We start from the raw sequence: 26,148 nt of genomic DNA, 5'->3' as shown, positions 1-26,148 counted from the left end.
TGTCCTAATCAAACTTTTCTTCCATTTCGATAGAGCAGAATATAAAAAAAAACTCTCATAACATTAATCTTTTCTACACATCTTTGCCACTTATTTTTTTCAGGTATATCTTCGATTTTCGTATTCTGCAGTACCCGGTCTCCTCAACTTGCAGTAAGTACTGTTTAATACTGCACTAGGTTCCGTTCTACAACAAACATGAACTGTTATTTTCGCATCTCGGCTCCTTCATGGGCTTCGCAGATGCCAATTAATATTGTTTTGTTTTATGCAGTACTTGGTGTATTGTAGGACTACTTGCTTAGTTTAAGTGTAACCTTAACGAATTGATGGAAAGTGTTTGTGAAGATCAATTCTGCACCAGAATATTGTCAAGAAACTGGATGATTCCTTCCGACCTGAACCAAAGTTTTGTGCATACAATTTGTTCCTGTGAATGATGCTCAATTATTGTCGAGTTTGTGAGAAGATCCTTGTCTAGAATATCTCATTTTCTGCAAATTTGGAAGTTTAAAAGATGCAACATTTTTTTTGATCTTCAGCAGTTTATTTTATATTTTTTCAGTCTTTGTATTTATGTTTCCGTCACTGCTTTGCCCCTTTTCTGTATTTTGTGATTCCATTTTTCACTTGGACACTCACTGCAAGCAAAAATGCTTTTGATTGCATATTATTAATTTTTTTTAATAAATACATTTGCGTAACTTTATGTGCATTTTTTACCAAACTGGTTATTGCCTGGATCTCGTTACATTGGGAAAAGACGTCCAAGGCAGTTTTCAAGTCCATAAAGTAGTACCATACGGTTTAGATATTTACCCATATCTGCTCAATGAGTCAATGTCTAGATCAGACTCTTCAAACTAGGGCGCCACATTAGTAAGGGAATAGGACTGCAGAACAATCGATGACAGTTTTACTAGTTCGAAAAATATAGCGTCCCCGTTCTCCGCGTATAAACTAGGTATCAATGTTCTCATAAATTATAGTGGTGTTGACTTTGAGGATCGATGCGAGAATCTCTAGCAGTAGATAATATATTACCAACTAAAACAAAATAGTGAACACTAAACCAGTTGATTGTTTTATTCAACTGATTTCCAAAAGTAAACGTAACTCGTTGAAATTGGTAATATGACATGAAACCGGTATCTATTACCAACTTTACAACATAGCCAGGCCTGTCTTAGGTGATTGTGGTTCGAGGAGTCTACATTTATTTTTGTTAGTACTCTTCAGGTATGTTAGTCGTTGGTTCTGTCTTACTGTTACGAGCAAAGAACGAATTGATAATCCTAATATCTCCGTGGATGTGAAGTTAGTCTTTTCTACTGATTTTAACACCATGATTAAACCTCGCTCCAAAAGTGTGTGTACAAATATGGAGGTAACTAATTTTGTTCGCCTACTGTACATCAAGTTGTATAAAGGGACTGAAACCTATGGACAGGGGGTATATTCACCTGGTCATTCACATAAATGTATAAACTGCTATGTGCAGTTGCTACGACATCGCAAACTTCACTATATTTTTATACTCCCCCCCCCTCGCTCGGTTACGCGGGTGAAGGACACGTGCCAACGTCAACGAAACAAAAAAACTTATCAAATATCGCAGTTGTCGCCCAAAAGTTGGCTACCTCTGTGTCCCAGCAACACCCGCTACATCTTACCGTCTCCAAATTACGATCCAGACTCACAGGAAGACATGTGAACGAATTGAACTTCTTAAATTGCAATAAATTTTTGCTATGACAGTTATTATTTTAAGTAAAGTGGACATATGGATCGTTTTGTTATTATGTTGTTGTTAGAATTCATTTTCTTGCTCTTGTTATGAAAAAATATATTTTCTTATTACCTACTGGACCAATTGCTTGGAAATTTTCAGTGGATAAATATTATATTTTTCACTGAGGGCTATTGCGTTTATGTATTTCAAAAATGTCAACGATAGTCGCACACAAAGTCAAACTTCATTTAGCTGTAACTTCACTGAGGTGACGAAGCTTATCGATCATAATAACTAGGGGATTCCCCGCAACAACAGTGGAAACTAGAAATACATGAATTAGACTTTATGCAGAAAAATGTCATTTTTAAGTTTGATTGCGATGCCAGGAGCACGTAATATTGGAAAATGTGAAACAACGTATATGGAATGTATTAATGAAATAATGATTAGCCTGTTATGGAACATTGACTATTAAAGGTAACAGAAAATTAAATGAAATTTGCCTTCATTCAGTTATTGGAAAAGTTCATAGCCTATTAAGTTATTTTTGCTACCAAGGTGCACATACTTTGTTAAGGTGCACATACTACCACATTTATGAAAATTTATATGATGGATGAATATCCTATTACAGTATTAAGGTATCTTGAGCATATTGAGGTAAAATACCTACTTGTGGGAAAAAGTCATACTGGAGTTATTTTGCTCTGTCAGGAGGGAGCAAATAATACTGGAAACAAAGTAAACCACAGTGTTGATGAAAATTATTATGATGATGGTGATAGCCTATTATAAAAAACATGGACAAATAAAGATAACACTCATACCATATAAATCTAGAACAATTGGCTGATTGGTGGAATAACGAGGCACATAGTATGGGCTATTGGCAGCGGACCGAGTTGCACAAGAGTGTACACTGGCAACTGGTTTGTTTGACAAAATACAGTAGGCAGTTTTATGGTGCTGGTGCATGAGTTTTAATACCTCGCTTTTATAAATATCTGCCATTTTGATTAGTTGCATCTTATGGTAGTGGGGGTTTAATTTTGACATTAATCCAGCAAAGAGTACAGCACACATAGCGCTGTTTTGAATTATCTCGGTTCAACGTAGAATGGTTTTCTTAGCTGATCCCCAATTTACAAATCCATATTGCAAATGAGACTGAAACAGGGTGAAGTAAACCATGCACAAAGTTGAAATTGAAGTGAAACACCTAAGCCGATACAGCATCCTTACCGCAATAGCATAGTTTTTGATTTTTCAACATTCAATGTTAGTTTGTTAAGTTTCATCGATTTGCTACTTTTTTGTATTTTAGTGTTCACTCTGGACTCAAGCACATCCGGAGACTTGTTGCTATCATGAAGGTTTGTGTCATCAGCGAACAATTTTGAAAATAATGTGAAGCTGTGGGGAAGATCATTGAGAAAAAATTAAGAATGATGTTGAGACACAAGCAAGATCCCTGGAGGACACAGGCAAGGTAAGAGAACAGTATGAACCAATTTGAACAAATTGCATTCTATTGGTCAAGTAGTTGCCAGGAGTTGGTTTGCTACCCCTCTAATTCCATAATGCCACAAGATTGTTTGACTTGTTTTACAGCTTCCGACGTAGGATTTGAATGTTGTAAAAAGGGAATTTCTTTACGATCAACTCATTTCAAACTTGCTGAATAATGTTGAAGGTGATTTTTACGTTATTCTTTTACTTTGTTTTTGACTTTGGGACCTTTTCGTAAATTTTATTGTTGTTTGTTATCAATAATCTTTCTCTTTATAAGGTGGAATCCCTGTAAATGGTTTATCACCAGATGTTACTTCAAGATGGCTTTTGCAAACAGTGTTGCAACGAACTCAACTTTAATTATTATAATCGCCAAATTTTTAAAGGTTTTACCATTGTTGAAAGTAAGAATTATTTTTTTGATCAAACTAATCATTTTCCAGTATATTTCTTATTATTCGAATTTCGTAATAAATAGTTACATTGTCTCAATAAGTTAAGTTCATTTTGACTAACGATGTTTATTAATGCTCCAATGTTGAAGGTATATATTAACAATAACTGTTGAACCAATCTGGCCAGATAACCATTTCTATATGACCCTCTGTGCATCAAAGGTCACGGTACGATGATTTTAAGACCTCATAGCACCAATTATGACATAAAAAGACCTGTGTGATGGAATAAAAAAGTGTCCCCTTTAATTAAAGCCCTAAAAGTTTTTCGTAATTATATTGGTCTCATAGAAAAATTTGAGAAATGAAATAAAAGCAATAGCAAATTTGCAACTTTTTCTATCTAAGTACTAAAAATGAGAAATCAAGCAGTACTGGCAATTTTTTCCAAATAACGTCAACAAGAATAACAACAACGAGAAATAGTATAGCTAACCATATGTATAGTTTGTGACCGAGAGCAAAATATTTCAAAAGAAATATTTTTTTTTTTTTTTCAAATTTTCTGCATAATATCAGACAAGATTTTACTCGATAAATTGGAATGTTAATCTAGATCTGTCACCGTCATCGTGAATGAAACCTAGTTAAAGTGCTTTTTGCCCAGAGGGAAACTCTCTGTGGTCCCCTAGTGGAGCGGAAGGTTCATTTTGAATAACCCTTATCTAGACCAGTGGTTCCCAACCGCCGGTCCGCGGACCGGTGCCGGTCCGCGAAGCTTTTTCGCCCGTCCGCGAGAAATTTCGTTGTTTTTATTCCGTCTCAATCGCTTTACCGAAGACGAAGTTGCGTTGGTTTATTACGCAATTTCTTGTCCATCGTTATATTGCGACGTAATTCGCGACATCTTGGCGCCGAGTAATCACACTTTTCCCTTTTTTGGCCTCGATTCATCGCGAATGCGCTCCGATCGCTTTACCGAAGATGAGGTTGCGTTGGTTTATTACGCAATTTCTCTCACGCCGTCATATTGCGACATCTTGGTGCCGAGTAATCACAATGTTTGCTTTTTCTGGTCCGATTCATCGCGAATGCACTCCATCAAATATGGCAAAATTCAAAAGCTAAAAATTGGCACGCGTTCTTTTTCTGTTCTGCGTCATATTCCTGATTATTATGACCATTTATATAAAACGTTATGCATATTTCCTTTGTTTAAACCAGAAAACAGTCAAGAGCAGTATAATATTCCAGTAAGATATGAACTTGTTGCGACACTGCAGGTGGTCACGAGACGCGCAAAAAAATGGGCGGCAGAGATCTTTTCCAATATTTTGAGCAGACATAGTAGGATTTTGATGCTGGTGCCAACTTGCCAGTCAGAAAAAAAAACTTAATTAAAATTGTGATTCAACTTTACAGTCCAGATTTAAGAAAGAATCACTGTCACAATTTTGGATATCTCTTGATGGCGAATACCCATCGCTAAGTAAGCAATCAAACTGTTGTCCGTATTTTCAATCAGTTACTGCGTTATGCGAAAAAACATTTTCATCACTAGCTTCAATTAAAACGAAGCAACAAAATCGGCTACTCGCCTCTGCAGAGCTACGTGTTGCAGAAACTTCTTTGAGGCCTCGTTTGCAATCCAATATTGGAAACGAAACAGCAGCAAAATTCTCACTAGAGCTAATTGTGTTTATACAATATTTGGCATGTACATGTTTTTTATGTGAAATGTTTTATGCGTGCCTTTCTCACGCATAATGGGTGCCCAGTACCAGTGGCATAGCATCCACCCCCGCAGTGGCGGGAGGGCCCACAGCGCCAAGGGGCCCAAGCGGTTAGAATTTAGAAAGGTAAGCCGCAAAACCAAAAGTTACATTGCAAAACCAGTAATGCACATCTAATGTTGATGTTAGTTCTGCTCAAATCGTTTTGTTAAGTAACAATGCCAGGGAGTCGTCGATTTTCGGCGTCTTGTGGTTTGATCGCACCGGCAAAATGGCAAAGGCTGTCACAATGATGTCGAAAGCAAAACCTCTCAGTGGCGCACAGAAACGCGGAAAAAGGGCAGAAGAGTACGCACGTATGAAAAAAATATAAAGTAACCAAGATAAACGGCAAATTTTTTGTTACCATTGCCTTTTAATAGCGACATGTTATGCTTTTTGACGAAATAAAAAAAGCGTTGTTTTAGCCTTTGTCCGAGAGTTTTTAGGGTCATTTCCTCGAAATATTTTTGCGGGGTCACGAGAGTCTTGCTACGCCACTGCCCAGTACTGCATTTTATTACGAAAGAGATGGTATTAAATTATGTTTTACCCATTTCAATTTTTGGCTGGCACATTATTTGATAGTTTTCTTCGTGTGAAATGTTTTTAAGTGTGCCTTTTTTGAGTGCCCGACATTGCATTATATTATCTGTTCCGGTTATTTCAATTTTTTGCCGGTCCGCGAGTACATTTAATTTAATTTTACCGGTCCGCCAGGATAGAAAGGTTGGGAACCACTGATCTAGACTGACCTTATTTTACGACTTTTGTTCCTCTAACATTCGAAAACATTTCTACAGGTAACAGTAAAAGAATTCTCTCCACAATGTCAAAAGTTTCCTACCTTTTCTACATCTTCTTTGAATAGATGTTTGACGTTGACTGATCTTAATCATCTTTGGTTGGCATATTTTAACGTCGTGCATTTCAATACTCTTCCACAGTGCTTTTTTCCAAATATAAGGTAATGTAACAAAAATTGAGTTTTATGTTTACTTTAATATTATTAAACATCTTGGGTTAATGCCCCATAAGTCCCACCTCACCCAAGGTATTATAAAAATGCAATGCCTAACTGGGAAGATCCGGGGTCGTTCGAATAGCAGTAGCTTCATAAATTTTGATTGGGTTCGAGTGAGTTCCCAATTGCTACCTGTACATGGCGTTGTAGGCAGCGGAAGTTGCGAGTGAGCGTCTAAAAATGCCAAGTTTTATCCATATCCACATTATCTATTTCAAATAATCAATTGGTTACCTTTTCCCCATACCTAATGTAGACTAGCATCGAATAATAGGATATGTTATGGTGTGTAATGTGGTTAGTAAGCTATTTTATTGTTTTTTTTCTCCACAATATCCTATCAAATATGAAACATTCTATCTTATTGCTCTCAAAGCAGCACTCCCTTGTCCTTGTTTTCTCATTGAAAATAAATACCTGAATCCGTTATTCTCATAATTACTTTGAATTTGTGAGTGAGTCAAATTTCTATATTGAGCAGAAATACATATCATTTATTTGTCACTTTTTAGCTCTGCATGCAATGCTCGAAATTATCTCGGGATCAAAGTTTATCCAGGATTAGAAGTTCAGCTTGACTTTAATTCAAGGAATAAACTTGATGAAAGTTTCTATTCAAACCTGCATGCTGACCTTGACGGTGAGTAGCCTAATAGACTATCGAATATGCCCATTAGGGGTGATTCTCAACGTTTTGACCTGTTTACTCAGATAATGGTATTGGTCAGGGGTGGCGAAATTAAATAATTTATCATTCCAAATACATCATGAAATTATTTTTGAATTTTTTCGATTGATAAGATGAAAAAATTTACACCTATAAATTTGAAAATATTAGGAATAGCATAAACATTGTTTTTACTAGTTTTTTTTTTTATATTTGTGACGTCATCATGAGTTAAATAGGCCATACTTCTGTTCTGTCTGTAGGGTATGAATCGATATAATTACAATTACGACCTAAATTAGGCATCATCTCATTGCTGTAATTAAATATTGTGAATAATCGTTCACAACTAATTTTTTAATAAGTTTGAAATATATGATTTCTTCAATGGCTTCGCTCATTTGGGCAGTTCTGTCGTTTGTGTTTTCTGATTTTTCAAAGTTATTCTTAAATTTACTATATGTTTAATTCAGTTGCTATCAAGGATTCTTCATCAACTGAAGATCCATTATCAGCTCTACAGTTACTTCGGGAAAGTTTGCGATTGGAAATATCTCAGCAAAAATGGGACAACGCTGCTAATAGTTGCAAGTAAGAATTGGGAATTCTCTTTTTTACTTCTATTGATTGTCATCCTAACCAGTACTTTATAACCCGTTCATTTCTATCATTGAATTCTATGTTGCATTTCCCCATGATGTGATCTTCGTTGTATTTGGTTTCTTCACAATGGCCAATCAGCCCAATATCGACGAATAAAACAACTGATTAACTGAATGATTTTATTTACATAGTATATATACATTAAAAAGTAAAACATATCATTCTGATTTATGTCTTTCTATTCTAAAGAAAATCGCAAATTCAAAACTAAATGTAAATTCTTATTCCATATTCATCAAAATGTAATGTCAGAAATTTTGTATCCTTAATAATTTGTTCCTGAAAATAATAAGATTCTAGAAATAAGAGGAAAAGTTTGAATGAGTTTTCAATTTCTTCTGGTCTATCTCATTTCCATTTTTGTTGGAAAAAATAGAAAAATACAAATGAGGTTATACAAACATCTTGTCAATGGAAAAGTTATATTTATAACATCATTTTCATTGGAGAAAAAAATTTTCTCTTGGTTTTACAGGTTTTTGTGTAAAACTATGACTAATGCGATACAAAAACTGTCAATAAATGAGGAAACGATAACCCAGATCAAAAAGGGAGTGACTGATATTTCTATAACATGGGCAGATGTTTTGGTGAAGAAGGGCGACAGCTTATCTGCTACACAGGTATAGTATTGGAATTAATCAATTAATTAGTCAATTAATCCTTTGACTGCCGTGAAATGAAAATTTGATGTTTTCCGCAAAACTACTACCGTACTTTAAAAATCAAATATGCTTCTCTCATCTCTTTCTTTTATTTCGACCATACTTTTTTAATTTTGTATTATTTATATATTTGTTGCCAGTACCAAAAAAACACAATATTAATTTTGACCATATTCACTTGATATGTGATTGATATCAAGCAAGATAATAATCAAATCATAAAATAATAATAAAAAAAGGAATTCTGTAATCAGGTGCACGATACGATTTACGTTATTTGAATATTGACAATATAACTAGCATTGTAGTATTGTGTGATCGGAGAAGTTAACAAATAAGAAATCTGTAGACAATGCTTGTTAATATGATCTAAGTATTCATGATTTGACATAACACTCCAGGTCGTGTGGCTGTTGGAATGTAGTTATCCATGCCCTGGTATACATTTCCTGTATCTTTCATGACATAAATGTACACATTTTTGTATTGCTCACCACCATTGGGTTTACCCGGATACCATTTAGTGAACGGTGATGGATTTCCAGAAAGTGTCACAAGTTGCTGAAAAAGATAGGGTAGGAGTCACATATGTATCAAGGGGGATACAAAAAGGCGGCTCAATAATCATGTTGGGTGTGGGGTTAGTTGGCCAGTTTTCTGATGCATGAACTTGATGGTGAAGGAAACCGTAACTGCCCAGCAGTTATGTGAACCACCCTATGAAAGCGAGGAGTCCTGCATTCATCTTGTACATAATTAACCCACACAGGATTCAAACCAGCGAACCCACACAGGGTAATCAGAGGTGCTGTGGCAAACATATTCCTAACGCTTAGCACTTTGCTCAACACACCGCTGAGCCTGAACTGAGCTAAATCATTGATAATTTGATGAGATAGAAATGATGAAGAATATGTAGTTTGGTATCATATTCATTATGAATCATATTTAAATACCGGTACTCACTGAGTTTATGTACAATAGTCCTGTCCAGTATCCTGTCCCAGATGATGTTGATTTTGATCTGACTAACTCTGCTATTTTTTGGTAATGTGTTTCATCTTCAATGTATCCAATATTCATACCAATATCTCTACATGCTTGTGTTGCTTGGTCAAAATGCATTGTGGTCCCACGAAGTATCATCCGATAACATTTATTTTTGTGAAGGACTTCACAGTTGACTGTTTTATCTAGAAAATGAAATTTTCAATTAGCTCTATTTAAAAATGAATTAAATTCATGTTGGGAATTCTGGATTCTGAATTTTATTTGCCCAACAATTTTTATGTTTCCAGTTTGCATTTTAGGTTTGAGAACTCATTGACAAAAAATTCATCATGTAATGTTAACAAAACAGTTTTACATAACTTATAGTTTAGTAACTATTACCCATCCTCTGCTGAAGATCATTCATAGTTTTATTCATCTTCTCTTCCGTTTCTGTCCGCAGATCATTTATCGCTGCAACAAGTTACATATAAAAGTATGGGTCGCTGAACTAATAGTATAAATCAAACAAACTAAATTTTCAAATGAATCAATGTTAGGGATACCTTATTTCAATTTAATACAAGCCCCACTGATGCTTACGGCCAATATTAAGTTAAATTACCTGATTCTATTGCTGCATTCATTCTTTCATAATCGACAATTCCTATTGGGCCTCTGGGCCCTTGTGATCCTTTTGGGCCAATTTCACCAGGTGGCCCACGTTTGCCCGGAACACCCTGTGAACTTCGTTGTGATGGAATTGGGTACGTTTCTTCTGCATTGACATTTTCAATTTGCATGCAAATTCTTTGATTGCAATATACTTGGTTGACGAGCAATTGAATGCTCAAAAACATCCAATATAGTATACCCTTACTTACTCATATTTAACGCCTGTTTTAAAGCAAATATTAGAATTGAAACTCAAATGCAGTCTAACATACATTTCTGTCTAAAATTAATCAAGTTGCAATTCCATTTCAATGAAACGTCTAGTTGAGGCAAATACATCTATGCATGCCAACCTACTGCATTAAGCAGCTGACTGTACTACTGTAGCAAGCAAAGTATTTATATTGAATTTTTGTATTCGTTTAGATTTCAGAGGTTGGAATGTTTCCATCCATTAAATTTGAATGGCTAAAAAAGTGCTATTTTTGTCGTGAAGTGTTTTGAATTGCCATGGGAAATTGCAAAAAACTTGTTTCCCATGCTATTTGGCTGTGAAATTTCTGCGCGTTTGGTATTGTTGTCAAAATGTGTTGTGTGAGAAAATGACGAAGTGCCTGAAAAACAGACATTTGGGCGTTTGAAATGTTATTTTGCAGCTTGAAAAAGCTATAAACTATGTAACTAACTATCACTGAGCCACTAAAAGCATAAAAAAGGCACTGAAATATCAAAATTATTATTTTAAGTATAAAAAAATAAAAATTATTTTTTTGTGGTAATAAATGAGAAATGTCAAATCGTTAATGCAATGCAATAAACAAACAGGCAAAAAGAATTGTAATCTATTTAATATTACTTTTTCAAAGGTGTTTGAAGAAGCTGTGACAGAAAATCCATCTGATGCAAAACTATGTTATGAAGCAGCTTTGTTTCAATTGAATCAAGAATCATCGGACATTGATGCTGCACTTCTGTATTTTGAAACTTGTGCTTCAGCTTATTTGAAAATAGGTAAAAGTTTTGTAGTTTTTATAAAATCAAGTTTCACCATGTGAAATACACCAGGGTGGTCGATAAAAAAGCAGAAAATCTGAAGGTCACATGACATCACAAATAAAATGCGTGCTTATTTCTTTTTCGATACATTTTTATTTCTTTTAGGTTCTAGGTTGTTTTAGGTTGGTACTGTTTTCTAGCCACCACCCTGTAGTTACCAGGTTTCGACATTGCCTAGTTTATTACACCCTAAGTGTTGACATGATTTTAATATTAATATTAGGTTCTCAATTTTAGCTTCATTTTGGTTTCTTTTTCAGATATAGATGTGATTAATTTATCAGAATTGAAGAAATTATTTCACTATTTATTGAGATTATCGGATTCATTGACTGACAAACATCTTTCTCTTTTACCGGAAATTAGTTGGAAAATTGTTGGAAAGAACAAAGCGTATTTATGGATGATTTACATGTAAGTGAAATAGATCAAGGCTGTTGAAATTATGAGTGTTAAGATATATATGGTGTCTCAATTTTTTTAATATTACAAATGGTATTTATTGATGTCATAAATTGTTTCGGCCCTTACAGATGTATTAAACTAGCTAGCAATCGGAGACCATCGACTTATCGATCTGCAGTTTCGATTCCTTCGCTCTGACTAAATAGCGACACTGCATGTCCCATCACTAATAAATTAATAACTTGCTAATTATACGACATAATTCCTCCAAAATCAATAGGCTTCTAGTCCGATATATGATGAATGCACATGCAAAATTTGGAGTAGATTCTACCTCACTTTCGTGAGATATTGCGTAACATACGAAAGTGTCTGACAGACAAACAAACCAACAAATACCTATCAACATACTTATCGAGATCGATGAAGTAAAAACACTTTTGAATTCAATGATTAAAAAACAACAAACCTGGTTAAGATATATTTAGACCTGACTTCGTAACAAAATTGAAAATATAAAGGGACTTTATGGACACCCTGTAGATCCAGAAATATCCTGATGTGCCACTCAATCGATGTTTGTGATTACGGAAATCGTAATGGAATTCCTATTTGGATTCTATTCATTTTTGAACAATGCTTTATGGTGTATCATGTTCTTTTCAGTGTAATTCTCGATTTATCCAGCGAATCTGTCAACGTTATACTGGATTATTATGAAAAGGCAATTGTGGATGTGGGTGATGAAAATGATAGAAAACAAATATGGCTAAGGTGGGACTTTATAATCAGATTCGCAAATTTTTTTAATAATAAAAAAAAAATAAAATTCGAATAATTCATTTTCCTCGAAATAATTATTTGGATACTTCTTGATACCATCATTGTAAAATGCAAAAGTATTGATAGCTAATTTTAGTTTCTCTTCCCAGGACTCATTTTTGATCCTTGTGACTGAATTAAAACTTTTAGGAAGACAAAATAATCATTCAGTTGTTTAATTGTACCCACATTTTGGAGACAACGAAAAAACTAATCAATTGCTAGATAATGTTTCCAGCCATGCCTGAGAATCTGAATTAAAAATTGTATAAGCGACTTCTTAATTGTCACATGATCACGTCACCTTTGACATCTTGATGATATCCAGTGGCGCGTTGTGCTAAGCGTCCATTCCCATTCTTTTCTCTTCTCCAGGATAAATATGTAAGTACTACTACTACATAAATGGTCAAAGCATCTCTCATTTAGAAAAAAAAATATCCCGAGTCCATTTTTTATATCAAATTTTCTTTACAGATATCTTCTATATCGTCAGCATCTTGCTTCAAAACTAGTCGAACCAACAACAATAACTGTAAAAACGCGTCAAATATGGCTAAAGAATTTTACTGCAGTTATTCGTCGATGCATAACAACTTGTTCTCCAGATTTAGCCATTGATGAATTGCTCAGCTCTGATGCCAGATTTTCTGACTACACATTTCATAATCAGGTAGAAATATAATGTGAACTTATTGGCGATGATGTACTCTAGGTCAGTGTTCTTCAACCTTTTTTATCGAAGTATACCTTTTACAGTTTTTCAAGAACTTTGTATACCTTACAAATACCAATGTTTATTTGAGGCTCAAATAAACAATAACATTTAGGGCCATATTGTACTGCAATCTCATCATGCAATCTAATAGGCTAGTGACCGCAAGTTATAAATTTGACTGACTGCCTTAGCGTCGACGGGAATAATGTTCGACGTAAATCAAACAAAGTGCATGGCAGACGAAATCACCAACCCAGACACATGACCGTATTATCTATTTAAATTGTGATGTAACAACGTGCTCACGTCGGTTCTTAGCGTTAATAACATTTTATATTTCATGTGCGCCGCGTTTGCATTGTTGTCTCCAATTGAATATTTTATAATTAATTATATATATTAGAGTTTAGATTTCCTAATTTACGCTGTACACCTTTCGTATACCCTTTTTCAGTTGTATACCCAACTTTTGGTCTGGTATACACAAGTGTATACCGTATACCCGGTTGAAGAGCACTGCTCTAGGTTACCAGATTCTAACATGATACATAATAATAGTAAGTGTACAGTTGTTTATTATTGTTATTATTGTTTATTATATTTCAAATTTATATCTTTTTATTTTTTATAAATGTTTATGTCTAATTCTCGGAATAATAAAGATTTTTGTGAATTTGCTTTTTTGCTTAATGATAATAAACTCATTTAGGATACTAAATATTTTAAATATAAAATATAATAATGCATAGACCGAACGATTTTTGATAATGACAGTATTTACATGATGATATTGATTTTACTATTTTATAAACTTCAGGTTGCGTCTATCTACTTATCATGCTTTCATACAAGGCAACACATATCAACTGCTTATAATTTTCTTACTGATCTGATGCCGTATAATGTTCCACTGTTATTGAGGTAAGTGGATAAATGGTGATTTGTTGGAAGGTAAACTAGTAGGTACTCCTGTAGTATGTGAATCAAAATGGCAAACACTCGAGCGTAGTATGTGTACCAGATTAGGGCTAGGCCATAATTTCAGGTACATAGTATAGGAGTCACTTGCCTAGTCCCTGAACTCGTAGTAGAACTAAAATAAGGAAAATTGGCATAAAAATATGGCCTAACCCTAACCTAGTAGCCTACACGTACTACGTTCCGGTGTCTGCCATTTTGGTTCACATACTTCGGGAGCGCAAACTAATATGCAGCTATTTAAATAAGTTTATGAATATTTGTATTTGATTTGGTGAATTTTTGAATTTATATTCAAGTAAAAGGAATTCTTTAACAACAATTTTCCAATCAAACAAGGGACCATTAGGGTATACCAAATTTGGAAATGTTATTGTAGAAACATTTCAGCTTTAGCGTTCTTCATAGGCATTTAGAATTAGTATTTGATATACACAGTCTTTGTGAATTATCTTGTAATGGAAAAATAATATTTGTTTGGTTTTTCAATTTTGACTGTACTTTCATCAGCATTTTAGATCAAGGTTTCGGGAACATTTACTCAGATATTCCAAATTTTATGGAATATATTTTTATATTCCAGGGCTTGCCGACATTTTCTCAGTTTTGGAGATGACTCAACAATCGTTTCTATATTATGGAGGATAACTTCAACTACATTGTGTCAAAACATGATGATGTGGAAAATGTAGTAAATCTTGAATAATCTTTTGATTAATATTTGATTTATTTTCTATTCAAGTTTTATGTTAATCAACATCTTTTCTTACGAGTTGTATGTAAAGCTAAGTAATTAGATGTTAAATGTTTAATTCCTTCTTTAATTGGTTTATTAAAGTTTCATGAGGGAACTTAATAATTTTTTTTTTTTTCACAAAATTCACTAGATCAGTCTCGTCACTTTTCTCTCGTGGAAGAATATCAAAGGTACGAGTATCAAGTTTTGATTTTGTGAAATTGACAAAGTGACAATTATGTTTATTGAAAATAATCCCTATTTTAGGCAATACATCTGTCCCGGCGGTCTGTGGATGCAGTACCGTATTCTCGTGAGCTGTGGACTGATGTAAATATAAATTTTTCTTAACTAGTAAAATGTTTTAAACTTTGTTTGCTGGGCAACAGGTGAGTGCAATTAGAAAGTTGTTATATTTGTAAAGTGATAATTTCGTACAAAAATTGGGACCATGTGGCTTCTTGCAAATGTACGTAAAATCGATTTATTTTGATTGCATTCATTTTAGAGTTCTTCGTGGGTCATATTTTCATACTTTCAGATTATGAGTTGAAATTTGAACTAGCTATTATGGGAGTTTTAATTTCAGATGTCCTTAAGATGCAGGTAGAAAATTTCCAGCTTGAATAGAATGAGATTTTTGAATGTGTCTTGTATTTGCCACAGTTAAATGTTCATTCGATTAAACTAGTGCTGAAATCAGATGCACTTTCTTATTTCAATGAATCAAGAGTCAGAGGGTTGGATTGTAAAACTGCTTTGTTTTGCTAGTGATACACCAGAAGTTTTAATAATCTTGCTGGTTGAAAGACTAGCATTTCAGTTTGATTTGAAAGCCTGTCATCATTGTTTCAAGTTCAATGTCAGACGAAACGTTATAAAAATATATTTGTGTTAGTGTGCATCAAGACTTTTGAATCACTAGGATAGTTATCTCCACTCTTACTACAGCATCCTTGCATTAAGTGCATATGGATTCACCGATACAAAAGCATAAAAGTTAAGTAGTTAGTCTGCAGAAACCAAATCATTTAAATAGCATCATTTAAACTGTTAATTTAGTCCTTTGCTTGAATTTCGTCATTCTTTTAGTTTTGACTTTGAAGTCTGGAATCTTCAAGTTTTTGAATTTGTACAATTTATTCAGAATATTTTAAAACAGTAAATTGCGTTTTCTGCATGTTATAGCCCTGAAACCCGGGCTTCGTCGTGTCTGAATTCTATGGACATTCCTATTATTTTGCATTCTGAAGAAAAATAAAGAAATTTTCTTTTAAAATTCTTTCTCACACTATTTTAGGAATGTCCCATTTTAAAGTAATAAGAAACTCATATTCATTTGATTTCAGTATAGTTTCAGCAGACTTAGGGCTCCTGGATTTTTTTCTTCCTATTATCGAATAGTAACATGCATATTTAGAATACATCCAATCTAAAATTTCAGGTTAAATATTTATATCGACTTGTATTTAGTCTCTTCATCAGAACAGTTTAGGAACAACAGGATAGAGTATTGTGTTAAGAGAGGCAGATAAAGTTTATAGTAACTTCAGATATTTGAAATCACTCTTGCATTGCCTGTTGGAGGTGTTTTGATTGCTTCGGAAATTACTCAAGATGTCTTGTATTGAAACCGCAAAAAGAACTGACATTGTGGATTTTTGATTCGTTAATCTTCTTTCTATATTCCTTTCCATTCTACACAATGTTGTTACTATTTGTTTGTTTTAATATACAATTTCTCTGTTATTGCAGTATCTCACCACTCTGAAAACATATGCGAAACCTGAAGATTTTATTCCGGAAAAGATTCGATGTTCATCATGGTTACAGATGGATGCAGGATGTCTTCTGCCCAAAACTCCTTAAGTTAATTTCTTGCAATAAAAAGGTGAGAGTGGTTGGTTATCTTTGTTACTATATTAAGCATCTCAATATTTTGCATTTTTGTATATAATTATACAGTATATTTTGCATCAGAAAATAGAAATGTAGGGTATTCGGAAGTGAGCGCCCTTAGAATACAGCAGGGTGGTTGCCTGTATTTGTCCTAATCAAACTTTTCTTCCATTTCGATAGAGCAGAATATAAAAAAAAACTTTCATAACAACATTAATCTTTTCTACACATCTTTGCCACTTATTTTTTTTTCCAGCTATATCTTCGATTCATATATTCTGCAGTACCCGTTCTTCTCAACTTGCAGTAAGTACTGTTTAATACTGCTGTAGGTCCCGTTCTACAACAAACATGAACTGTTATTTTCGCATCTCGGCTCCTTCATGGGCTTTGCAGATGCCAATTAATATTGTTTTGTTTTATGCAGTACTTGGTGTATTGTAGGACTACTTGCTTAGTTTAAGTGTAATCTTAACGAATTGATGGAAGGTGTTTGTGAAGATCAGTTCTACTCCAGAATATTGTCAAGAAACTGGATGATTCCTTCCGACCTAAACCAAAGTTTTGTGCATACGATTTGTTCGTGTGAATGATGCTCAATTATTGTCGAGTTCGTGAGAAGATCCTTGTCTAGAATATCTCATTTTCTGCAAATTTGGAAGTTTAGAAGATCCAACATTTTTTTTGATCTTCAGCAGTTTATATTTTTTCAGTCTTTGTATTTATGTTTCCGTCACTGCTTTGCCCCTTTTCTGTATTTCGTGATTCCATTTTCCACTTGGACACTCACTGCAAGCAAAAATGCTTTTGATTGCATATTATTAATTTTTTTTAATAAATACATTTGCGTAACTTTATGTGCATATTTTACCAAACTGGTTATTGCCTGGATCTCGTTACATTGGGAAAAGGCCTCCAAGGCAGTTTTCAAGTCCATAAAGTAGTACCATACGGTTTAGATATTTACCCATATCTGCTCAATGAGTCAATGTCTAGATCAGACTCTTCAAACTAGGGCGCCACATTAGTAAGGGAATAGGACTGCAGAACAATCGACGACAGTTTTACTAGTTCGAAAAATATAGCGTCCCCGTTCTCCGCGTATAAACTAAGTATCAATGTTCTCCTAAATTATAGTGGTGTTGACTTTGAGGATCGATGCGAGAATCTCTAGCAGTAGATAATATATTACCAACTAAAACAAAATAATGAACACTAAACCAGTTGATTGTTTTATTCAACTGATTTCCAAAAGTAAACGTAACTCGTTGAAATTGGTAATATGACATGAAACCGGTATCTATTACCAACTTTACAACATAGCCAGGCCTGTCTTAGGTGATTGTGGTTCGAGGAGTCTACATTTATTTTTGTTAGCACTCTTCAGGTATGTTAGTCGTTGGTTCTGTCTTACTGTTACGAGCAAAGAACGAATTGATAATCCTAATACCTCCGTGGATGTGAAGTTACTCTTTCCTACTGATTTTAACACCATGATTAAACCTCGCTCCAAAGGTGTGTGTACAAATATGGAGGTAACTAATTTTGTTCGCCTACTGTACATCAAGTTGTATAAAGGGACTGAAACCTATGGACAGGGGGTATATTCACTTGGTCATTCACATAAATGTATAAACTGCTATGTGCAGTTGCTACGACATCGCAAACTTCACTATATTTTTATACTCCCCCCCCCCCTCGCTCGGTTACGCGGGTGAAGGACACGTGCCAACGTCAACGAAACAAAAAAACTTATCAAATATCGCAGTTGTCGCCCAAAAGTTGGCTACCTCTGTGTCCCCGCAACAACAGTGGAAACTAGAAATACATGAATTGGACTTTATGCAGAAAAATGTCATTTTTAAGTTTGATTGCGATGCCAGGAGCACGTAATATTGGAAAATGTGAAACAACGTATATGGAATGTATTAATGCAATGATGATTAGCCTGTTATGGAACTTGACTATTAAAGGCAACAGAAAATTGAATGTAATTTGCCTTCATTCAGTTATTGGAAAAGTTCATAGCCTATTACGTTATTTTTGCTGTGACTCTTGTAAGGTGCACATACTACCACATTTATGAAAATTTATATGATGGATGAATAGCCTATTACAGTATTAAGGTATCTTGAGCATATTGAGGTAAAATACCTACTAGTGGGAAAAAGTCATACTGGAGTTATTTTGCTCTGTCAGGACAATGACATTAAACAACGTCATTGGTCAGGAGGGAGCAAATATTACTGGAAACAAAGTAAACCACAGTGTTGATGAAAATTATTATGGTGATGGTGATAGCCTATTATAAAAAACATGGACAAATAAAGATAACACTCATTCCATATAAATCTAGAACAATTGGCTGATTGGTGGAATAGCGAGGCACATAGTATGGGCTATTGGCAGCGGACCAAGTTGCACAAGAGTGTACACTGGTTTGTTTGACAAAATGCAGTAGGCAGTTTTATGGTGCTGGTGCATGAGTTTTAATACCTCGCTTTTATAAATATCTGCCATTTTGATTAGTTGCATCTTATGGTAGTGGGGGTTTAATTTTGACATTGATCCAGCAAAGAGTACAGCACACATAGCGCTGTTTTGAATTATCTCGATTCGACGTAGAATGGTTTTCTTAGCTGATCCCCAATTTACAAATCCATATTGCAAATGAGACTGAAACAGGGTGAAGTAAACCATGCACAAAGTTGAAATTGAAGTGAAACACCTAAGCCGATACAGCATCTAACACAATAGCATAGTTTTTGATTTTTCAACATTCAATATTAGTTTGTTAAGTTTCATCAATTTGCTACTGTTTTGTATTTTAGTGTTCACTCTGGACTCAAGCACATTCGGAGACTTGTCGCTATCATGAAGGTTTGTGTCATCAGCGAACAATTTTGAAAATAATGTGAAGCTGTGGGGAAGATCATTGATGAATAATTAAGAATGCTGTTGAGACACAAGCAAGATCCCTGGAGGACACAGGCAAGGTAGAGGAATAGTATGAACCAATTTGAACAAATTGCATTCTATTGGTCAAGTAGTTGCCAGGAGTTGGTTTGCTACCCCTCTAATTCCATAATGCCACAAGATTGTTTGACTTGTTTTACAGCTTCCGACGTAGGATTTAAATGTTGTAAAAAGGGAATTTCTTTACGATCAACTCATTTCAAACTTGCTGAATAATGTTGAAGGTGATTTTTACGTTATTCTTTTACTTTGTTTTTGACTTTGGGACCTTTTCGTAAATTTTATTGTTGTTTGTTATCAATATTCTTTCTCTTTATAAGGTGGGATCCCTGTAAATGGTTTATCACCAGATGTTACTTCAAGATAGCTTTTGCAAACAGTGTTGCAACAAACTCAACTTCAATTATTATAATCGCCAAATTTTTAAAGATTTTACCATTGTTGAAAGTAACAATTATTTTTTTGATCAAATTAATCATTTTCAAGTATATTTCTAATAATTCGAATTTCGTAATAAATAGTTACATTGTCTCAATAAGTTAAGTTCATTTGACTAACGATATTTATTAATGCTCCAATGTTGAAGGTATACATTAAAAATAACTGTTGAACCAATCAGGCCAGATAACCATTTCTATATGACCCTCTGTGCATCAAAGGGTTACGGTATCGGTACCAGGATTTTAAGACCTCAGAGCACCAATTATGACAAAAAAGACCAGTGTGATGAAATAAAAAATGTCCCCTTTACTTAAAGCCCTAAAATTTTTTTGTAAATATAATGGTCTCATAGAAAAATTTGAGAAATAAAATAAAAGCAATAGCAAATTTGCAACTTTTTCTATCTGAGTACTAAAAATGAGAAATCAAGCAGTACTGGCAATTTTTTCCAAATAACGTCAACAAGAATAACAACAATGAGAAATAGTATAGCTATCCATATGTATAATTTGTTACCGAGAGCAAAATATTTCAAAAGAAATTTTTTCAAATTTCAAATTTTCTGCATAATATCAGACAAGATTTTACATAGGAATTAGGAATGTTAACCTAGATCTGTCATCGTCATCGTGAATGAAACCTAGTTAAAGTGCTTTTTGCCCAGAGGGAAACTCTCTGTGGTCCCCTAGTGGAGCGGAGGGTTCATTTTGAATAACCCTTATCTAGACGGACCTTTGTTTACGACTTTTGTCCCTCTAACATTCAAAAATATTCCTACAGGTAACAGTAAAAGAATTCTCTCCACAATGTCAGAAGTTTCCCACCTTTTCTACGTCTTCTTTGAATAGATGTTTGACGTCGACTGATCTTAATCATCTTTGGTTGGCATATTTTAACGTCGTGCATTTCAATACTCTTCCACTGTGCTTTTTTCCAAATATAAGGTAATGTAACAAAAATTGAGTTTTATGTTTACTTTAATAATATTAAACATCTTGGGTTAATGTCCCATAAGTCCTACCTCACCCAAGGTATTATAAAAATGTGTAGGCAATGCCTAACTGAGAAGATCCGGGGCCGTTCGAATAGCAGTAGCTTCATAAATTTTGATTGGGTTTAAGTGAGTTCTCAGTTGATACCTGTGCAGGGTGTTGTAGGCAGCGGAAGGTGCGAGTGAGTTTTCTCATTTAGACTTCAAAATCTGACTGAATTTTTTATATACAGTGATAATAAATACCTGAATCCGTTATTCTCATAATTACTTTGAATTTGTGAGTGAGTCAAATTTCTATATTGAGCAGAAATACATATCATTTATTTGTCACTTTTAGCTCTGCATGCAATGCTCGAAATTATCTCGGGATCAAAGTTTATCCAGGATTAGAAGTTCAGCTTGACTTTATTTCAAGGAATAAACTTGATGAAAGTTTCTATTCAAACCTGCATGCTGACCTTGACGGTGAGTAGCCTAATAGACTATCGAATATGCCCATTAGGGGTGATTCTCAACGTTTTTACCTGTTTACTCAGATAACGGTATGGGTCAGGGGTGGCCAAATTAAATAATTTATCATTCCAAATACATTATGAAATTATTTTTGAGTTTTTTCGTTTGGTAAGATGGAAAAATTTACACAGATAAATTTGAAAATATTAGGAATAGTATAAACATTGTTTTTACTAGTTTTTTTTTTATATTTGTGATGTCATCACGAGTTAAATAGGCCATATATCTTCTGTTGTCTGTAGGGTATCCATTGATATAATTACAATTACGACCTAAATTAGGCACCATCTCATTGCTGTAATTAAATATTGTGAATAATCGTTCACAACTAATTTTTTCAATGAATTTGAAATATATGATTCTTTTAATGGCTTCGCTCATTTGGGCAGTTGTGTCATTTGTACTTTCTGATTTTTCTGATTGAAGTTATTCTAAATTTTACTATAGGTTTGATTCAGTTGCTATCAAGAATTCTTCATCAAATGAAGATCCATTATCAGCTCTACAGTTACTTCGGGAAAGATTGCGATTGGAAATATCTCAGCAAAAATGGGAGAACGCTGCTAATAGTTGCAAGTAAGAATTGGGAATTCTCTTTTTTTTTATCTCGATTGATTGTCATCCTAACCAGTACTTTACAACCCGTTCATTTCCGTTCATTTCTATCATTGAATTCTATGTTGTATTTCCCCCATGATGTGATCTTCGTTGTATTTGGTTTCTTCACAATGGCCAATCAGCCCAATATCGACGAATAAAACAACTGATTAACTGAATGATTTTATTTACATAGTATATATACATTAAAAAGTAAAACATATCATTCTGATTTATGTCTTTCTATTCTAAAGATTATCGCAAATTCAAAACTAAATGTAAATTTTTATTCCATATTAATCAAAATGTATTGTCAGAGATTCTGTAACTTTAATAATTTGTTCCTGAAAATAATAAGATTCTAGAAATAAAAGAAAAAGTTTGAATGAGTTTTCAATTTCTTCCTGTCTATCTCATTTCCATTTTTGTTGGAAAAAATAGAAAAATACAAATGAGGTTATATAAACATCTTGTCAATGGCAAAGTTATATTTATAACATCATTTTCATGGGAGAAAAAAATTTCCTCTTGGTTTTTGTGTAAAACTATGACTAATGCGATACAAAAACTGTCAATAAATGAGGAAACGATAACCCAGATCAAAAAGGGAGTGACTGGTATTTCTATAACATGGGCAGATGTTTTGGTGAAGAAGGGCGACAGCTTATCTGCCACACAGGTATATTTTTGGAATTAATCCATTAATTAGTCAATTAATCCTTCGACTGCCGTGAAATGAAAATTTGATGTTTTCCGCAAAACTACTACTTTAAAAATCAAATATGCTTCTCCCATCTATCTTTTATTCCAACCATACTATTTTAATTTTGTATTATTTATATATTTGTTGCCAGTACCAAAAAAACACAAAATTAATTTTGACCATATTTACTTGATATGTGATTGATATCAAGCAAGATAATAGTCAAATCATGAAAAAATAATAAAAAATGGAATTCTGTAATCAGGTGCACGATACGATTTACGTTATTTGAATATTGACAATATAACTAGCATTGTAGTATTGTGTGATCGGAGAAATTAACAAATAAGAAATCTGTAGACAATGCTTGTTAATATGCTCTTAAGTATGCATGATTCGACATAACACTCCATGTTGTGTGTATGTTGGAATGTAGTTATTCATGCCCTGGTCTACACTTCCTGTATTTTTCCTGACCCAAATGTACACATTTTTGTATTGCTCACCACTATTGGGTGTACCCGGATGCCATTTAGTGAATGATGATGGATTTCCAGAAAGTGTTACAAGTTGCTGAAATAGATAGGATAGGAGTTACATATGTATCAAGGATGAGGCGATAAGGCGACTTAATAATGATATGGGGTACCGCAGCCTCTTGTACGGGTACCAGACATGTTGGGTATGGGGTTGGTTGGCCAGTTTTCTGATGCATGAACTTGATGGTGAAGGAAGCTGTAACTGACCAGTGGTTATGTGAACCACCCTATGGAAGCGAGAAGTCCAGCAATTATCTCGTACATAGTTATCCCACACAGGATCGGACCATCCAACCCACGCAGGGTAATCAGAGGTGTTGTGGCAAGCGTATTCCTAAAGCTTGGCACTATGCTCTGAGCCTAATCCGAGATAAGTCAATGATAATTTAATGTGATAGAAATGATAAATATTTGCTGGTTCACCATATTCGTTATGAATCAAATTTAAATACTCACTGAGTTTATGTACAATAGTCCTGTCCAGTATCCTGTCACAGATGATGTTGATTTTGATCTGACTAACTCTGCTATTTTCTGATAATGTGTTTCATCTTCAATGTATCCAATATTCATACCAATATCTCTACATGCTTGTGTTGCTTGGTCAAAATTCATTTGGGTTTTGGGAAGTATCATCCGATAACAATTATTCTTGTAAAAGACTTCGCAGTTGACTATTATATTTAGAAAATGAAAAATTTAGTTATCTCGGTTTGAAAATAATTTATATTCATGTTGGAAATTCTCGATTCTGAATCATCACAGTTGACTATTTTATTTAGAAAATGAAAATTACATTTTGTTCTGTTTGTTGGGAATTCTAGATTCAAATCTTATTTGTGTTTCCAGTTTGCATTTCATTTTATGTTTGAGAACTCTTTGACAAAAAAATTCATCATGTAATGTTAACAAAACAGTTTTACATAATTGATAGTTTTAGTCGACTATTACCCATCCTCTGCCTAAGATCATTTAGGGTTTTGTTAACATTATTCATCTTCTCTTCCGTTTCTGTCCGCAGATCATTTATCGCTAAATATAAAAGTATGGGTCATTGAAGTAATAATACAAATCAAACAAACTAAATTTTATAAAAGCATCAAAATTAGTGATACATGGTTTTAATTTTACCAATGAATGAGTGAATAAAGTCCACAACATAATATGCCGGTACTTGGATGTTCTGCACAAACCCAATTATTAAGTTTTTTCTATACCTATACCTATATAAGTCCATTCATACAGACAGTCATTATATCATCATTTATCAAGATGTAAACTATATATATATATACAATAAGAAGTAAACTTCAATATATTCTTATATACGGAAATCTGTAATTTTTGCAAGATCTTCCACTTCAAACAAGGCTTTGTACAAGCCCCACTGATGCTTACGGCCAATATTAATTTAGATTACCTGATTCTATTGCTGCATTAATTCTTTCATAATCAACAATTCCTTTTGGTCCTCTGGGCCCCTGTGATCCTTTCGGGCCAATTTCACCAGGTGGCCCTCGTTTGCCCGGAACACCCTGTGAACTTCGTTGTGGTGGAATTGGGTACGTTTCTTCTGCATTGACATTTTCAATTTGCATGCAAATTCTTTGATTGCAATATACTTGGTTGACGAACAATTGAATGCTCAAAATCATCCAATATAGTATACCCTTACTCATATTTAACGCCTGTTTAAAGCTAGCATTAGAATTGAAATGCAGTCTACACAGCTGGCTTAGAATAAATTGATTACATACATTTCTGCCATAGATTATCGCACTTGTAGCGTTTGTACTTTTCCAATTACTTACTTACGGTTTTTACTTAGGTTAGGATTTGTATATATGTTGGTCATGGGAATGGATAGAGGAACAACTTAGTTTCAGATGCATAAATTTAAGGGAGGAGGAAGCCGTAACTAAAAAAAAAAAAAGGAGGAGGAAGCCGTAACTAACCATCATTATATGGCTTACCCGACACTCATACATTTGTATCCAACATTGTGGATGAAAGCCCGAGAAGGTTATTAATGCTACAATGTCGAGTATGTTTTTACAGTTCAAAACATAATCGATAAATGAGATTGTTTTTAACTGTTCAAATCATAATCGATAAATGAGATTTGATTTCTATAAATTCCAATTAAATGAAACTTATCTTACTAATTGTTAATTATAAAGTTACCGTAAGACAAATACATCTATGCTCGCCAACCTACTGCAACAAGAGTATTCTTTGGTTTAGCTCGTAAATTTTGAATACTGGAAGTATTTATGTTGAATTGACACGGTAGTTAGCTTTCAAGTGTTGTGTTTTTTCAAGCAGTAAACTCCAATGTGTAAGGTGATAATATTTTGCCATGAATATATTGGATATATTGGGTTACCATGGGAAATTGCATAAAACTTGTTTCCCATATTATTTTGCTATGACATTTCCGCACTTTTGGTGTTGTTTTCAATAAAACACTTGACATTTTCGTGTTAAAAAATGATGAAATACCGAAAACAGTCATTTGTAAGTTCGAAATAGTATTTTGCATCTCGAATTTCCTTTATTTCAGAGTATCCATGAAGTTGCTCAGATCGAATTTCCTCCTGAATAATTAATGTTTTTAAGAATAATCGTCTGTTTGACTGATATGTAATTGAAATTTGCTGTTTTCCACAAAAC

At 34.0% G+C, this 26,148-nt stretch overlaps 4 protein-coding genes across 4 annotated transcripts; 2 read left to right on the top strand and 2 right to left on the bottom strand.

Moving 5' to 3' along the window:
* The first annotated feature begins 2,000 nt into the window (after window positions 1-2,000).
* Window positions 2,001-14,861, top strand: LOC144424516 (zinc finger C3H1 domain-containing protein-like). Its single transcript, XM_078113895.1, has 13 exons — window positions 2,001-2,212; window positions 3,060-3,224; window positions 3,525-3,651; window positions 6,218-6,381; window positions 6,951-7,078; window positions 7,579-7,696; window positions 8,244-8,391; window positions 10,965-11,109; window positions 11,415-11,568; window positions 12,226-12,333; window positions 12,859-13,054; window positions 13,917-14,020; window positions 14,661-14,861. The coding sequence occupies exons 2-13, from the start codon at window positions 3,181-3,183 to the stop codon at window positions 14,767-14,769; spliced, it is 1,545 nt and encodes a 514-aa protein (XP_077970021.1). The 5' UTR covers window positions 2,001-2,212; window positions 3,060-3,180; the 3' UTR covers window positions 14,770-14,861.
* On the bottom strand, window positions 9,338-10,316 carry LOC144424537 (uncharacterized). Its single transcript, XM_078113921.1, has 3 exons — window positions 10,049-10,316; window positions 9,826-9,897; window positions 9,338-9,626 (listed from the first exon to the last, which is right to left on the bottom strand). The coding sequence occupies exons 1-3, from the start codon at window positions 10,281-10,283 to the stop codon at window positions 9,382-9,384; spliced, it is 552 nt and encodes a 183-aa protein (XP_077970047.1). The 5' UTR covers window positions 10,284-10,316; the 3' UTR covers window positions 9,338-9,381.
* Window positions 14,862-18,513: 3,652 nt separating the features above from the next.
* On the top strand, window positions 18,514-22,930 carry LOC144424534 (uncharacterized). The gene is made up of 7 exons (XM_078113916.1): window positions 18,514-18,702; window positions 19,544-19,708; window positions 19,831-19,912; window positions 20,910-21,073; window positions 21,461-21,588; window positions 22,095-22,214; window positions 22,767-22,930. Exons 3-7 carry the CDS (start codon window positions 19,904-19,906, stop codon window positions 22,928-22,930), a joined length of 585 nt encoding a protein of 194 aa, XP_077970042.1. The 5' UTR covers window positions 18,514-18,702; window positions 19,544-19,708; window positions 19,831-19,903.
* A 387-nt stretch (window positions 22,931-23,317) lies between these two features.
* LOC144424524 (uncharacterized) lies at window positions 23,318-26,085 on the bottom strand. The gene is made up of 4 exons (XM_078113905.1): window positions 24,896-26,085; window positions 24,427-24,507; window positions 23,932-24,149; window positions 23,318-23,509 (listed from the first exon to the last, which is right to left on the bottom strand). Exons 1-4 carry the CDS (start codon window positions 25,152-25,154, stop codon window positions 23,318-23,320), a joined length of 750 nt encoding a protein of 249 aa, XP_077970031.1. The 5' UTR covers window positions 25,155-26,085.
* Window positions 26,086-26,148: the final 63 nt, after the last annotated feature.

This window comes from Styela clava, chromosome 6 (genome assembly GCF_964204865.1).
Source record: "Styela clava chromosome 6, kaStyClav1.hap1.2, whole genome shotgun sequence".
Taxonomy (NCBI): Eukaryota; Metazoa; Chordata; class Ascidiacea; order Stolidobranchia; family Styelidae; genus Styela; species Styela clava.
Note: the sequence above shows the minus strand (reverse complement) of the source record. Positions and strands in the feature narration are given on the sequence as shown.

Bases quoted from the DNA above. Each gene is read 5' to 3' on its own strand.
- LOC144424524 (XM_078113905.1), bottom strand. From the start codon at position 25,154: ATGAGTAAGGGTATACTATATTGGATGATTTTGAGCATTCAATTGTTC. The intron at 24,508-24,895 runs GTAATCTAAATT...TTTTATATTTAG, and splicing joins TAATGCAGCAATAGAATCAG to CGATAAATGATCTGCGGACA. The intron at 24,150-24,426 runs GTAATAGTCGAC...TAAATATAATAG, and splicing joins TGATCTTAGGCAGAGGATGG to TCAACTGCGAAGTCTTTTAC.
- LOC144424537 (XM_078113921.1), bottom strand. From the start codon at position 10,283: ATGTTTTTGAGCATTCAATTGCTCGTCAACCAAGTATATTGCAATCAA. The intron at 9,898-10,048 runs GTAATTTAACTT...AACTTGTTGCAG, and splicing joins GAATGCAGCAATAGAATCAG to CGATAAATGATCTGCGGACA. The intron at 9,627-9,825 runs GTAATAGTTACT...TTCATTTTCTAG, and splicing joins TGATCTTCAGCAGAGGATGG to ATAAAACAGTCAACTGTGAA.
- LOC144424516 (XM_078113895.1), top strand. From the start codon at position 3,181: ATGATGTTGAGACACAAGCAAGATCCCTGGAGGACACAGGCAAG. The intron at 3,652-6,217 runs GTAAGAATTATT...ACATTTCTACAG, and splicing joins AGGTTTTACCATTGTTGAAA to GTAACAGTAAAAGAATTCTC. The intron at 11,569-12,225 runs GTAAGTGAAATA...TGTTCTTTTCAG, and splicing joins TATTTATGGATGATTTACAT to TGTAATTCTCGATTTATCCA.
- LOC144424534 (XM_078113916.1), top strand. The intron at 21,074-21,460 runs GTAATGTAACAA...TGTCACTTTTAG, and splicing joins TGCTTTTTTCCAAATATAAG to CTCTGCATGCAATGCTCGAA. The intron at 22,215-22,766 runs AAGAATTGGGAA...TTTCCTCTTGGT, and splicing joins CGCTGCTAATAGTTGCAAGT to TTTTGTGTAAAACTATGACT.